This window comes from Bos javanicus, chromosome 1 (assembly GCF_032452875.1).
Source record: "Bos javanicus breed banteng chromosome 1, ARS-OSU_banteng_1.0, whole genome shotgun sequence".
NCBI lineage: Eukaryota > Metazoa > Chordata > Mammalia > Artiodactyla > Bovidae > Bos > Bos javanicus.
Window position 1 is genome coordinate 86,589,523 of NC_083868.1, and position 16,433 is coordinate 86,605,955.

The 16,433-nt window shown below is 36.0% G+C and overlaps 1 protein-coding gene across 1 annotated transcript in view; it reads left to right on the forward strand.

Annotated features, from left to right (window-relative positions):
- CCDC39 (coiled-coil domain containing 39) overlaps positions 1-16,433 on the forward strand; it is a 52,460-nt gene that overhangs the window by 16,511 nt on the left and 19,516 nt on the right. The window contains exons 8-13 of the mRNA XM_061415094.1: positions 2,854-2,957; positions 3,278-3,410; positions 6,295-6,489; positions 7,318-7,482; positions 10,806-10,943; positions 14,599-14,807. Coding sequence (XP_061271078.1) covers positions 2,854-2,957; positions 3,278-3,410; positions 6,295-6,489; positions 7,318-7,482; positions 10,806-10,943; positions 14,599-14,807 — 944 coding nt within the window. The remainder of the gene's footprint in view (positions 1-2,853; positions 2,958-3,277; positions 3,411-6,294; positions 6,490-7,317; positions 7,483-10,805; positions 10,944-14,598; positions 14,808-16,433) is intronic.

Here is a 16,433-nt window from a genome sequence, read left to right on the forward strand (position 1 = left end):
GCAGTCCATGGGGTCTCTAGGAGTCTAGGTCTCAGACACGACTGAGAGACTTCACTTTCACTTTTCACTTTCATACATTGGAGAAGGAAATGGCAACCCACTCCAGCGTTCTTGCCTGGAGAATCCCAGGCACAGGGGAGCCTGGTGGGCTGCCGTCTCTGGGGTCGCACAGAGTCAGACACGACTGAAGCGACTTAGCAGCAGCAGCAGCAGGGCTTCCCTGGTGCCTCAGACGGTAAAGCGTCTGCCTACAATGAGGGAGACACGGGTTCGATCCCTGGGTCAGAAAGATCCCCTGGAGAAGAAAATGGCAACAACCCACTCCAGTATTCTTGCCTGGAAAATCCCATGGACCAAGGAGCCTGGTAGGCTACAGTCCATGGGGTTGCAAAGAATCGGACACAACTAAGTGACTTCACTTTCACTTTCTATTGAAACCTTGATTGGATACAGGCAACAGGGGGCTGTCTTCACATCATGGGTGGTATAAAGGGTTCCCCTGGTGTTGTGCAGTGCTCAACTTGCCTATCACACGTGGTGTTTTGTTATTGACTCAAGGCAAAAGACTTCTGAAAGGTCTAGGCTGGAAATCATAAGATAAAGGAAAATGGATAAATGTGAAGATGAATTATTGACTTTGGTGAAATTTTGAAGTGTCTTTCCAGAGACACATGAATATGGTGGTTTTACCACTCAAATTCTAGCGGAAACTACTGTTGAAGTTCAGTGTTTTACCTTGTTAAGGGAAAACATTTCAGTGTAGTAGTGGGACAATGTAGTGGTATAATGTCTTTAAACAATAAAATCTTCTGCTTTGGTCTTTTCTTCTTTTGAGCATACATGTCAACTAGATTATTCCATGGGTAGAGTTAGCAATTCCCATAGTTAGCAATAAAGGGATCTTTATGAAATTTGTGCCTTGAGGCCATATTATCTGAAGTTACTGATATTTGAGTGGGAAATTGAAACATTGCAGAGCATTTCATTTTATAAGTTGTTATACTTTATATTTCTGATAAAGAAGGAAAGTTTTTTCTATATGAAGAGAATAAGTAAGATCTTGCAAAAGCAAAAAAGTGAATTTCTTACATAAATTAAATGTCACTGCTAATAGCTCATTCTCCAAAATTTTAAAGCTTAAACCAGTTGGAGAAAAAAATGCAGGTATTCATTTATTTATAATTTATTTATTGAGATAGAATTCACATATCAAATACACCCTCTTAAAGCATACAATTCAATAATTTTTAGTATTTTATAGAATTGTGAAACCATTATCACTATCTAATTTTAGAGTATTTTGGTCTTTCAAAGAGAAATCTCATACCCGTTAGCAATGGCTTTCCTTCTGTCCCTGTCCTCCTCCCACCCTGGCCCTGGCAACTCCTGATCTACTTTGTCTCTGTGGATTTACCTATTTTGGACATCATACAACATGATGCATTTTGTGTCAGGGTTTTTTTTACTTACATAATGTTTTCAAGGTTCTTATAAGCTGTAACATGTAAAAGTACTTCATTTTTTCTCAAAATTTTTTTATTGTGGTGAAATACATACACAATTTACCATCTTAACTGTCTTCAGATGGACAGTTTAGTGTTAAATACATCGCTAATGTTGTACAACCATCACTATCAACCATCTTCATAACTCTTTCCTTGTAAAGCAGAAACTCTGTACCCATTGAATAATAATTTCCCATTTCCCTGTCCTCCCAGCCCCTGGAAACCACCATTCTACATTCTGTCTCTATAATTTTAGCTACTCTAAGTACCTGATATAAATGGAGTCATAAAATACTTGTCTTTTCCTGGCTGGCCTATGTCACTTATTTTTCTTAGCATAATGTCCTCAAGGGTCATCCATGTTACAGCATATGTCAAAATTTTGTTTTTTTAAGGCTGAATAGTATTCCATTGTGTGTATATACTATATTTTGCTTAGCAATTTCCCTGTCAATGACCTTGGATTGCATTCCTGTTTTGGCTATAATGAATAATGCTGCTGTGAGCATGGGTGTAGAATTATCTCAGAATTGCTGGATCAAACAATAATTACATTTTTAATTTTTGGAAGAATTACCACACAGGGGTAGTACTATTTGATATTTTCACTAACAGTGCACAAGGGTTCCAATTTCTCCACATCCTCATCCACACTTTTCATTTTGAGATTTTTTTGATGGTAGCTGTATTAATGGTTGTGAAATGGTATTTCAATGTAGTTTTGATTTTTGTTTACCTAATGATTGATGATGTTGAGCATTTTTTCATGTGCTTATTTACCTTTTGTATCTCTTCTCTGCAGAAATATCTATTCAGGGTCTTTGACCATTTTTGAGTCAGGCTTGTTTGTTGTTGTTGAATTTTAGAAGTTCCCTATATATCCTGGATATTAGTCCCTTATCAGATATATAATTTGTAGTTACTTCCCCCTCATTCTTTGTGTTGCTTTTTTGTTCTGTTGATATTACTTTTGCTGTACAAAAATTTTTAGTTTAATGAAGTCAAACTTGTCTATTTTTCTTTGATTGTCTGTGCCTTTGGTGTCATATCCAAGAAATCATTGCCAAATGCAATGTTGTGAAGCTTTTGTTCTATGTGCTTTTAACTCATATATGTAGATCTCTATAATTTGTCAGTATCTTATAAGTCATTTGAAATTTTTTTTTTCATTTGAAATTTATTATCAGATCAAAAAGAAAAATTGTTAAATATGTTACAGAAACATGGTTATTATGTTTGTCACTGTTATGTAGGTTAGAAACGAATGTGTTCAGAATAAAAATTCTCAGAAATGGAATTATAAGATATAGAGTAAATATATAATTTCTGTCTGTTAACTAATAAATAGCTGGATTCTTTAAAAGCCACTGTGAATAGAAGTTCCAGTGATTTAGAAGCTCTGAGGAAAAATATTTCCAAAGTAAAGATGGACATTAATGAAGAAACAGCAAGGTAAGAAAAAAGATATCTAAGAATGTTTGTAGTTTTTTAATATTTCTAGAAAAATTATTGAATATTGGTTTTTTGGTTCAATAACTATAAAATTATAGCTACTAAGTTATTAAACCTAAACAATTTTTCCTGAGTTTTTCAATACAAAGCCTTAGGAGCAATATTTGTATGACCTACTAAATATATGCTGGTATTAAAAGGTTTATGGCAAAAGAAGCTTCACGTTATATGAAGAAATCTTAGGATAAACTGTTTTTTGTTTGTTTGCATTAAATATCTTTTAGACATGTTTTCTGCTTTTTCCTCATAATTCTCTATAGGTTAGGCAAAATTAAAAATCATAATCAGATTGTAAGAAAAAGATTAAAGGAGATAACTGAGAAAACTATGTCTGTAGAGGAGAAAGCTACCAACTTGGAAGACATGCTAAGGGAGGAAGAAAGAGGTGTGAAGGTAAAATTTAGTTTCAGTTTTAAAAAAATTACAGCAAATTTAGTAATAGTGAATAAATTAGACTCTTGAGATCAGATGAGCAGGAGCTCGTCCTGCTTTTAATAAAGCTGTGATTTCTGAGGTAATCACATTTGTAATTAGATTGTTGAGTTGTTGAACCTCTTTTTATTTTAAGCTCTTAATTCTCCATTTGCTTCACTTCCAGCATTTAACTTTGATGTCATCTCTGAAAGGTAGATCTTCTGAGATTCCATGTCCTCCCAATGCCTACTGTGTCCTTGTCCCTGTTTGCTATCCACATGTATTTTCTTAAATTGCAAATGTATCTTGAAAAATGCCCTTGTTTTACAACTGATTTCTACCTGCCTATCATTTTTTGCTTGTGATCCAATTCCCTCCCAGTGGTCTGCATTCATTACACATATTTCATCAGCATCTGCTGTCTCTTTAACCTCTCCCAGCTTGGTACCATTATTGGTAAATGGGCTTCTAAATGCTAACACCTTACTAACTTCACTGGCACCCCCTTTCTACCGAAATCTGTTCGGCACTCTGGTAGCATTAAAGCCAATTTTTGAGGAACTGGAATAGGCTAGTTTGCCATTTCCTCTTTGAAAACTCCAAATGATTTGTGTGACCTATCACCATAGGCACTGTGTAGGCACTACTTCTTGCTTTTATTCTTTTTTGTCTAATGGGGGAAAAAGGAAGGGCAGCTCAAGGTGCTTGTAGAATCTCCCATTTGCAGAGGCCTGTTTCAAGTATGGTTTCATTTATATTCAGATAGAATCCAGCTTCCTTAGTGTGCTGTTGTATGTTTAAAATCCTGAGTAACAACGTCATGCAACAATCTTGATTTGAGTGGTATTTGAGTCCAAATCATACAACATTATTTAAAAAAATGTTATGACTGTTTCCCCTCAGAAAGCATGATTTTCTGTTAGTACATGAAATGGGACAGTATTGGAGCTTATTAGAAATCTTAAAGACTGTGAATTTTATATGAAATAAACCTTCTGAAGAAAGAATTAAAAACTAGTGATATTTAAAAAGAAATTAGCTGAATTAATAAATAGTAAGGTTGGCCACATGTTTGAGCAGGGCTGTGTTCTTGGGGTTTTGTTTTTTTGTTTGAGAAAAATCTCAGCCCTATATGTTTTGCTGACTTATTTACCACCAAGCACTGACTTTAAAACTCAGCCAGGCAGTCATTGAGAAGGTCCTGAACCCAGTGAAAATTTTCTATTATATGAAAAGCAATGTATTTTATAAGCTTGTATATCAGATGATTAGGTTTCTTCATTTGTGAAAATTCACATGTGCCAATCACAGACTTCTTTTGTTACATATTGAGGTTCATTGGAGACCAAAGAGAAATATGCTTACCTGTGTATAAGAGGACAGAGGGAAATTATTTCAACATTCTAAAATGAGAGCTTTCAATAGATCTTGGCAGGTGAGATCTATTTGAAGCCTAGAATACATTAATGTGACACTTTGAGGTCAAGACAGACCTGCCTCTTGAGACGGGAGAAGTGAAACTGGGGTACTGGTTTCTGTTTCCTAGTGGGCTGCATAGGTAGGGAAGTCAGCTGCAGGCAAAATGTGAGTAAGGAATAGTGCCAGTAGTGTGTTGGTGCCAGTGCTTACCAGCTCACAAAAGCTGATAGTTAAATTTTCTGGAATTTTATAAGTCAGCTGCTAAATATAGCTACTATTAAAAATCAAATTATATAGACTCACAATTATATAAATTATATTAAAAACAAAGTAAAAAGTACTCAGCACATGTCACTTCTAAATTAGTTTTCTACACTTTACTGTTGTCTATGCTTTTAAGGTTGGAGAAGGCAGTGGCACCCCACTCCAGTAGTCTTGCCTGGAAAATCCCATGGACAGAGGAGCCTGGTAGGCTTCAGTCCATGGGGTTGCTAAGAGTCGGACATGACTGAGTGACTTCACTTTCACTTTTCACTTTCACACATTGGAGAAGGAAATGGCAACCTACTCCAGTGTTCTTGCCTGGAGAATCCCAGGGCTTCAGTCCATGGGGTTGCTAAGAGTCGGACATGACTGAGTGACTTCACTTTCACTTGTCACTTTCACACATTGGAGAAGGAAATGGCAACCTACTCCAGTGTTCTTGCCTGGAGAATCCCAGGGACGGGGGAGCCTGTTGGTCTGCCATCTATGGGGTCGCACAGAGTCGGGCACGACTGAAGCGACTCAGCAGCAGAGCATGCTTTTAAGGTTACTTAAAATTACTAACATCTATCATATCTGTATAGTGGTGTTGTTTAATCACCAAGTTGTGTCCGACTCTTATATCTGTATAGTAGATATACTGCATAATGATCTGCAACTGCCTATCTCTTCCCAGCTTTGAATTTAGAGGAATCATGTGAGTAGCTTGAAATTGGCCTTAGTGGGAATATAAATAATTATGGAAATCAGCCTCTTCCTCCTAACCTCCCATCTATTACAAACCTGGTGGTTAAGCATTTATCTGCTCACCACTGAATAGTGCTGAAAAGAAGGTGGGAGAGTTCTTCCCTTAACATTTTCAAGACTTTAGTAAACTTTGGGAACTTATAAGCTGTGTGTCTTCAATGTATTTTATATTCTAAAGAAACCAGTGAAAAATGGTCAAGTTCTAAGGCTAAGGTGACACAGGGTAAATGACATATCAAGGTATATGATACAGGAATAGTGGATGAGAGTAGACTACAAGCAATGTTGGGAATGTGTTGAAATTGTAAGAAGGGTTTTATACTCTCTAGGGCTAAAATAAGGGTTCGTTGATGAGCCCCTAAATTATAATATTCATTCAGTAAAACATTTAAAGGTATTATATTACATTAATCATTGTTATTCTTATTATCAGGAAGTAGAAGTTCAGTTGAACATAGTGAAAGATGTGTTATTTAAGAAAGTTCAGGAATTACAGACTGAAACAATGAAAGAAAAAGCTCTCGTATCTGAAATTGAAGGAACCCGTTCTTCTCTAAAGCACCTCAACCATCAGTTACATAAACTGGACTTTGAAACCTTGCAGCAGCAAGAAATTATGTACGCTCAGGTAGATGTTACTCTTATGAATGTCTTCATACTGATTTGTCATAATTGTGATGGTCAAGATACCGCAGTGTCCTAAGAAAAAGATTTCTATGAACTCTTGAGGTTGGCGTAGACAGATGCTACAGACTGCAGGGGGTGTGGGTTCCATCTCTGGCCAGGGAACTAAGATCCTACATGCTGCATGGTGCAGCCAAAAAAACAACAAAAAGAATTCCTAAAACCCCTGCAAAACTGTATGTTATGCATACATCAGCCTCTCCACCCCTGTCCCTGGACCAATAGGTTAAAAGTATTTTTAAAGTTTCCTTTTTGGTTCTCTTTATCGTATTCTGTCCCATGTTAATTGTTTAATGTCCTCCATCTCTACATCTTAATTTTTGCCTCTTATATATTCTTAATTTCTCAGAATTACAGATGCTGAAGTATAATTTTCAAAATATTGTTTAAAATTTCATTGTATTTGAGCCTTTCATGGCTAACAATCTGTGCCTCTTTTTTGTACTCTGTAGAAAAATACCCTCCAAAATCCATGTCCATGTAAACCTAGTAGATTTACTGATGTTCTATCATGATAGTACAATAAATACCCACCTAACTGCTCTATTATATTCTAAGATTAGTGTGTGTTATTATCATATACTCTGGTTGTTGAAGAATAGTTTACTGTTTCTCCCATTGGAGTAAAAAGGACTTCATCACTAGAGAATTAAAGTGACTTTAGTAAATGATGACATCAGACCAAACTCATGAAAATATTTACAGTGTGTTTGCATCTAAAAAATGGTTTTAACTGTTTCTCCCTATTAACGTTCTTTAAAACCTGTAACAGGATTTTTACATTCAGCAAGTAGAACGCCGAATGTCGCGCTTAAAGGGAGACATTAATTCAGAAGAAAAACAAGCCCTTGAAGCAAAAACTGTTGAACTTCAGAAGACATTGGAAGAGAAAAAATCTGCACTTTGCCTTTTGGAAACACAGATCAAGAAGCTTCATGTAACTTAGCTAAAATACTTTTTATGCTTCAAATATCCTAATTATTAGTCATTTTATGTTAACATGTTCCTAAGACTGACTTTGGATAGGATGATTGCCAAGCTACCCACATATGTAATAAATGTATGAACTAATGCCCGTATTTCTGTGCTTACATTCTCATATGAATATGAGAAATTCATGAAATATGAAATATGAAAATAACGTTACCATTGATTATGCATTTGCTGTATGCTATGTCTATGTCTTTAGTGTTTTATTTCATTTAATCCTTATAAATGTCTTGTGAGGAAGATATTATTACCTGTTTTACAGATTAAGTAACTTGTTCATGATTTCACAGCGAGGATTTGATCCTTGGTCCATGTGACTTAAAAATAGTCTTAAATGGTACATGATTTAAAAAATTGATAAGTTCTAGTTTCTATTATGTGTCTCCCATAATAACTTGATTGCTTTTTATCACTGAAGTGGCATCTAAAAGAAGCTGCTCTTTTATGGGTCTTCTTTTGTTATTCAAATATTTACTTAGTTATATATTTCATACGACTCTATTTTGTTAATAAGGTTAAAAATGTTCTTCATCCTTAGGTACTTTAATATGTTTATGGTAATATAAAACCTGTGTTATGGGAACCTATGTAATATAGAACCTATGCTAATGTTTAACTGGCAAGAGTGAAGGCCTGAAAGCATGGATCTGAATGGGGGGAGAACTCCAATTTTAAATGTTGAACAGCTGGAAAGGCTAGTGATGAATGTCCTCTAGTGGTTAAATGAAAAATTGCCCTGAATTCCTTAAGGGCTACAAAGGTGAAAGGGAGCTATTACTTTTTTAAATTAGGAAAGAAAAAAAAAATTAAACATGACAAAATATTGGTTTCGAGTGGTTTATAGCCTGATTAAATTTTTAAAAGACTATTTCCTTGGTTTAATAATAGGAGCACATGTTTTGGAATCAGAACTGGTTTTGAATGTCAAGGTTATACCTAACTACCTGGGTTGGGAAGATCCCCTGGAGGAAGCCATGGCAGCCCACTCCAGTATTCTTACCTGGAGAATCCCATGGACAGAGGAGCCTGGAAGGCTGCAGTCCTTAGGGTTACATAGAGTTGGACAGAACTGAAGTGACTTAGCACAGCACAGTACTGCTTTTTTAACTTTTCTGAGTCTTAGTTTACTCATTTTTAAATGGAAAAAAAAATTGATATTATTTTAGGACATTTGGGAGAATTAGAAGCAATGTGTATCTTAACAGTGCATTTAGTCTGTTCTCAATAAATGGTATTGTTTTAATTACATAGAATATGAGAATATTGGTGCTATAGAATGATAGGAGGATGACTTTCATATTTGGATGTGTTTTTTGATGCTAACTCAATTGTGTCTGTTTTGCTGTGTGAGAGTGGTTCTAATGCTCCCCATTTTAACTACCGTGGGGCTTTGTCCATGATGCAGTAGGCTAGTACTTATGCCTATCCCAACTCTGGTTTTGACAGAGAAGTAAATAAATTAATAGACATACAAGTGAATTTTTAAAGATAGTAAAGCTAGTTAACTTTCTAATGAAGGTTTTATCTTCTCGATAGTAGTGTTAGATTGTAAAGTCATTCTATATTCTCTTTCCTATGCCACTCCATCTCTTATTTTGAATAACAAACAAATTTCCTCTAGTTGAAAATTACCTTAAATTAATATTTTAATTCTAAAAGTTAATTTTTTGAAGTCATATATTTATGTGAAAAAAAAATCTTACTGTCTTGTTTCAATCTTAGGTTCTGATTGTTCAGAGAAATACAGGCAGTGAGAAAGGTAGGGGAGGGAGGAAGCAAGGGAGAGAGGAAGCGAGAGGGGAAAGGGAGAGAGATCTTGGCACTAGAAACTTTTTGCTTTAGGTCCCCTAAGAGGGACTAAGGAGGACAAAGAGAGCAAACCTCATTCTAGTTCTGGGTGGGAAGTGAAGTGAAGTCGCTCAGTTGTGTCCGACTCTTTGCGACCCCATGGACTGTAGCCTACCAGGCTCCTCTGTCCATGGGATTTTCCAGGCAATAGTGCTGGAGTGGATTGCCATTTCCTTCTCCAGGGGGTCTTCCCAACCCAGGGATTGAACCCGGGTCTCCCGCATTGTAGACAGACGCTTTACCATCTGACCAGGGAGGGAGGATGCAAACTTGTATAAAGCTGGAAGACTGATGAGTATGTATGACCCATTCATTCAGTCGATGGAATTAGATCTTATCTAGCATTTTTCTCTTCAGCAATATGTGATTATATACATAATAATCATAACTACATTTCTCTGTGTCAAACATTGTTGCACATATTACAGTAACTTCTTTAACCCTCCACAACAGCCGTGGTAGGTAGGTGTTGTTATCATCTCCATTTTAGAAATGAGAAAACTAAGGAAGAATAGATTGCCCACTGGCGTTGGATGGCTGATAAGTAATTGCTGCTGCTGCTAAGTCGCTTCAGTCGTGTCTGACTCTGTGTGATCCCATAGACGGCAGCCCACCAGGCTCCCCCATCCCTGGGGTTCTCCAGGCAAGAACACTGGAGTGGGTTGCCATTTCCTTCTCCAATGCATGAAAGTGAAAAGTGAAAGTGAAGTAGCTCAGTTGTGCCCGACTCTTAGTGACCTCATGGACTGCAGCCCACCAGGCTCCTCCATCCATGGGGTTTTCCAGGCAAGAGTACTGGAGTGGGGTGCCATTGCCTTCTCCAATGCATGAAAGTGAAAAGTGAAAGTGAAGTCACTCAGTCATGTCCGACTCTTAGTGACCCCATGGACTGCAGCCTACCAGACTCCTTCATCCATGGGATTTTCCAGGGAAGAGTACTGGAGTGGGGTGCCATTGCCTTCTCCGGATAAGTAATTAAGACCGTCTAATTCCAGAGCTTGTAGTTAACCAAAACCCTTTGCTTTCTCAGACTGTTAACATTTTTACCTTCTGGGGCTTGGGTTGAATCAAATGATGAAATCCAGAAGGTGAACCCTGTATTTAAACAAAACTTGAACTCTGCCCTCCCATGTCTTCCCATAAATGGCAATCACTTAATAATTCAGTTTGAATGGTAATCATACATGATATTTCCTAGAATTACTAAAATCAAACTGAACCCAAACATCAACAAATAATAAAAATGAAAGTGTTTATATGTGAATATCCATGTACATCTTATTAGAGATGTCAGAGTATGAAGGGGTGAGATTTAAAAATCTGATTATTATAAATATTTAATGGAGCATATAATTCAATGTGTCATGCATGTAATATTGTTATTTAAAATATGTATTTATGTACCTTTTTTCCTCTTTACAGAATGATCTTTACTTTACCAAGAAGTCAAATAGTAAATATCGTGATGAAAAACAGTCCCTCATGACCAAAATAAATGAACTAACCCTCTTCAATGACAGATCAGAGAAAGAACTTACTAAAGCCAAAGCTTTAAAACAGGTGCAATAAAGTCATGTTTATATATAATATTAAAATCCAATACTTTCATGCTAATTGTAGAAAAAATTTTAAATATACCAAATTATAAAGGAAAAAAAGTTACTATAATCACTGTACAGATAATAAGCAGTGTTATAGTATGTTATCGTCTTTCAGTCTTTTAAAGAAAATGGATTTATATATTGTATTCAAAAAATTTAAAATATATGATACATGTTTTCTAAACATTAAGTATCTTTAAAGACTTCCTACACCCCATTGCATGAAGTTCCTATAATTTATTTGACCATCTATTTTTGGATATATGTATTTTCAGTGTTTGGCTATTACAGATAGTACTCTCATGTACTGTGCACGTATTTCATTGTACAGTTGTTCATATAGTTCCTTAGGATAAATTTCTAGCTGTATAATTATGGTTCAAAAGAATGTATATTTCTAGTATCTTGAAACTATTTTCAAACCATTTGCCTTCTAGAAGGTTCAATTAATACTTCCACCAGCAATGTATAAGCATTCTATTTTATTCACCACCACCAGGGCTGGATAATATACTGTATAAAATTCCTGTTAGTTTGATGGGCAAACATAGTGTTTCATTGTTTTTAGTCTGCATTTTAAAGTTGTGAGTGAAGTGAAGTTGCTCAGTCGTGTCCAACTCTCTGCAACCCCACGGACTATAGCCTATCAGGCTCCTCCATCCATGAAATTTTCCAGGCAAGAGTACTGGAGTGGGTTGCCATTTCCTTCTCCAGGGGATCTTTCCGACCCAGGGATTGAACCCGGGTCTCCCACATTGCAGGCAGACACTTTACCATCTGAGCCACCAGAGAATCCTGCATTTTAAAGTTAGTGAACATTTTAAAACATTTTAAGCATAAAATTTAAAATATTTATGTTTCATTGGAAATGTTTAAGCATTTTTTCTGCTATGTTATTTTCTATAATTTTTCTTTTGGATTTCTAGTTCATTTTCTTGCATATATTTCCATTAGGTGGTTTATGTTTTTAAAATACTTGGGAAAAGATCTTCGTATATTAACTCATAAGTATTTGTCCTATTGTCTTTAAACTTCTCTTCAGTTTTTTTCCATAAAACTTTTTTTAAACATCATATGTTTAAGTGTTTTTCCCTATATAATTTTCATGCTTAGAAACTTTTTAGTCACACTAAAAATATTTACTATTTCTAGTGGCTGCATTTGGTTTCATCTCTTACATTAAGTTCTTTCATTCATCTGGAATTTATTTCTGGTACATATGAGATATGGGGGTTTAATCTTTGCTCTAAATAACAAGCTTTGTCTTGCAATAGTAAAATCTTATATTCTGGAGTATTTTTTCTGGGCTTTCTCTTCTGAAAATTGATCTATTAAGTGTGATCTTGTGTCACTACTCTGTTGTTGTTCAGTCACTAAGCCATGTCTGACTCTTTGCAACCCCATGGACTACGTACGGCAAGCCAGGCTTCCTCGTATATCATCAACTTCTGGAGCTTGCTCAAACTCATGTCCATTGGTTGGTGATGCTATCTGACTGTCTCATCCTCTGTCATCCTCTTCTTCTCCTGCCTTCAATCTTTCCCAGCATCAAAGTCTTTTCCAATAAGTTGGCTCTTTGCATCAAGTGGCAAAAGTGTTAGAGCTTCAGCTTCAGCATGAGTCCTACCAATGAATATTCAGGGTTGATTTCCTTTAGAATTGACTGGTTTGATCTCCTTGCAGTCCAAGGGACTCTCAAGAGTCTTCTCCAACACCACAGTTCGAAAGCATCAACTCTTCAGCTCTCAACCTTCTTTAATGGTCCAACTCTCATATCCATAATGACTACTGGAAAAACCACTTTTAACCATACGGACCTTTGTTGGCAAAGTGGTGTTTCTGCTTTTATAACACACTGTCTAGGTTTGTCATTGTTGTTGTTTAGTTACTAAGTCATGTCCGACTCTGTGACTCCATGGACTATAGCCCACTAGGCTCCTCTGTCTGTGGGATTTCCCAGGCATGAACTGGAGCAGGTTGCCATTTTCTTCTCCAGGGGATCTTCTCAACCCAGAGATTGAATTTACATCTTTTGTACTGGCAGGTGGATTCTTTACCACTGAGTCACCAGGTAAGGTTTGTAACAGCTTTCCTTTTAATTTCATGGCTGCAGTCACTGTCTGCAGTGATTTTGGAGCCTAAGAAAATCTGATCCGTCACTGCTTCCATTTTTTCCACCTCTATTTGCCATGAGGTGATGGGACTGGATGCCATAATCTTACTTTTTTGAATGTTGATTTTCAAGCCAGCTTTTTCACTCTGCTCTTTCACATCATCAAGAGGCTCTTCAGTTCCTCTTCACTTTCTGCCATTAGAGTGGTATCAGCTGTATATATCAGGTTGTTGATATTTCTCCCAGCAATCTTGATTCCAGCTTGTGATTCATCCAGCCCAGCATTTCACATGATGTACTCTGCATATAAGTTAAATAAGCAGGGTGACAATATACAGCCTTGTCATTCTCCTTTTCCAATTTTGAATCAGTCAGTTCCATGTCTGGTTCTAACTGTTGCTTCTTGACCTGCATACCAGGTTTCTCAGAGGCAGGTAAGGTGGTCTGGTACTCCCATCTCTTTAAGAATTTTCCACAGTTTGTTTTGAACCACGCAGTAAGCTTTAGCGTAGTTAATGTATCAGATTTTTCTTTTTTTTGGGAACTCTTTTTCTTTCTCCATGGTTCAAGACATATTGGCAATTTGATATCTGGTTCCTCTGCCTCTTTGAAACCCAGCTTGCACACCTAGATGTTCTTGGTTTACATACTATTAATGCCTAGCTTGAGGGATTTTGAGCATAACTTTGATAGCATGTGAAATGAGTACAACTGTATGGTAGTTTAAACATTCTTTGGCGTTGTCCTTCTTTGGGATTCCAATGAAAACTGACTTTTCCAGTCCTGTGGTCACTTCTAAGTTTTCCAAATTTGCTGGTGTATTGAGTGCAGTACTTTAAAAGTCTTAATCTTTTAGGATTTGAAATAGCTCAGCTGGAATTCAATCACCTCCACTAGCTTTGTTTGTAGTACTGCTTCCTAAGGCCCACTTCACACTTCAGGATGTCCAAGTCTAGGTGAGTGACCACAACCTTGTGGTTATTCAGGTCATTAAGATCTTTTTTTTGTACAGTTCTTTGTATTCCTGCCACCTCTTCTTAATCTCTTCTGCTTCTGTACTCTATTCTACTCATGACTCTCCTTCAGTATTCTACTTATGATTGAACTATTTTAAAATAAAAATGTATTTATACTTTATCTTGTAGAATTAGTTTAAAATATAAAAATTCTTATCCATAGGGCATCATATATTTTCTGGATATTGTAACTTTCAATTTTAGGAATAACTTCATTTTGTTTTTTTTATTAATAGTAAAACTTGAATTTACAATTACATTATAATAAAAGTTGGAATAGTTATAAACCCTTCTCTTAAAAGGAAAAAGCAGAGTTATGACTCAGAGCAATCTAAACTTAACCCTAATTAATATCTTGGAAAATAGTCAAATTAGAAAAAATTCTGTTTTCAAGTTTGGCTTTAGTAGCAATAACAAAGAAACGTATTTTGGATTGGTTATACAAATAATTGTTTCAATATTTGATGATTTTGTTATGTTGATAGGATTTGATGATAGAAGACAATCTTTTAAAACTTGAGGTTAAACGTACTCGAGAACTGCTTCACAGTAAGGCAGAAGAAGTTCTTTCTCTGGAAAAAAGAAAACAACAGTTACACACAGCTATGGAAGAACGGACCGAAGAAATTAAGGTTCACAAAACAATGCTTGCATCACAAATAAGATATGTTGATCAAGAACGGCAAAATATAAGGTAATAATTAGAATTTTAAAATACTGCTAATGAATTTTGAAAACATGAGTAGTGTTAGAAGAACTGACTGCTCCCTCCACCACCTTGGATATCCATCTTTTTATTTGTTTGAAAAGGCTATTAATATAATGTGTGTGTGTATGCTCAGTCATGTCTGACTCTTTGTGACCCCATAGACTGTAGCCTGCCAAGCTCCTCTGTCCATGGAATTCTCCAGGCAAGAATACTGGAATGGGTAGCCATTTCCTTCTCCAAGGGATCTTCTCGACCAAGGGATTGAACCTGGGTCTCCAGCATTGCAGGCATAATCTTTACTGTTTGAACCACCAGGGAAGATTAATATAACACATAAGCCACATTTTAGTAGCAAATCAATGCTTCTCTCTCTCTCTATTTCCTTAGGCTAACTCCTTGTTCTGCAGATTTATCATTTTACATTAAGATCACCAATTCCCTTGGAATTGATTTTTATGTATAGTTTGTGGTAAGGGTTCAATAACATGTTTTCCCTTATGGATCTGCCTGCTATGCAGGAGATGCAGGAGATGTGGGTTCAGGATCCTGCAGGGGGACCCAAGATACCCCCTGGGTTGGGAGGATCCCCTAGAAAAGAGCATGGCAACCCACTCCAGTATTCTTTCCAGGAAAATCCCATGGACAGAGAAGCCTATTGGGCTATGGCTATGGGGTCGCACAGAGTCGATCATGACTGAAGCAACTGAGTATGCACGCATGCTCAAGGGTCCAGTAACATGCTTTCCCTTATGGATACCCAATAGCTGCATTTATTGAAGCAATTTTCCCCTAGAGATTTCACCTATCTTGTATAAGATTTATTTCTGGATTACATGCTACTTTTTAAGTGTTACTGTCAATGTTATCTCTTTTTAAAGCATTTCATATTTGATTTGTTGCTGGTATGTAGAAATGCAGTTGGTTTCATTAAGTATTCATCAACCTTGCTTAAACTTTTATTAATTCTAACAGTTGATCTGTAGATTCTACCTTCCAGGTATTTAATTGATATCATTTGCAAACAACAGTTTTGTGTCTTCCTTTTCAACCTCTATAACTTTTCTTGTTCTTGCTTTATCGTCCTTGCTATTTAACCTCCAGTTCAATGACAAATAGTAGTGGTGATTGCAGGTACCCTTGTCTTGCAGGTGCTTGATCTCAAAGGCAAAGTGTTCATTGTTTTATCATTAAGTATCAAGTTTACTATAGTGTTTTTTGAGATTCTTTTTACAATATTAAGAGAGATCCCATCTATTTTCATTCTTTGCTAAGAGGTTGTTTTAGTTTTTTTAATCAGAAATGAATGTTGACTTTTATTATGTGATTTTTTTTCAGTCATTGATATGATATAGCTTATTCAATGTTAGTATAATTGAAAACTGTATATTGATCGCTTTTTCAAAGTTAAACTAACTTACCTTCTTGTAGTAAATGTAACTGTCACATATTATATTTTGTATGTATCTAGATTTTATTTGCTAATATTTTTATATAATTTTTACATTCTATGCTTATAGTTCGTTTCTCTCCTGTCCTTGTCAAATTATCAGGTTATTAAGGTTACATCTACTTTTATAAAATGATTTTTGTGTTTCTTTTTTTCCTATACTC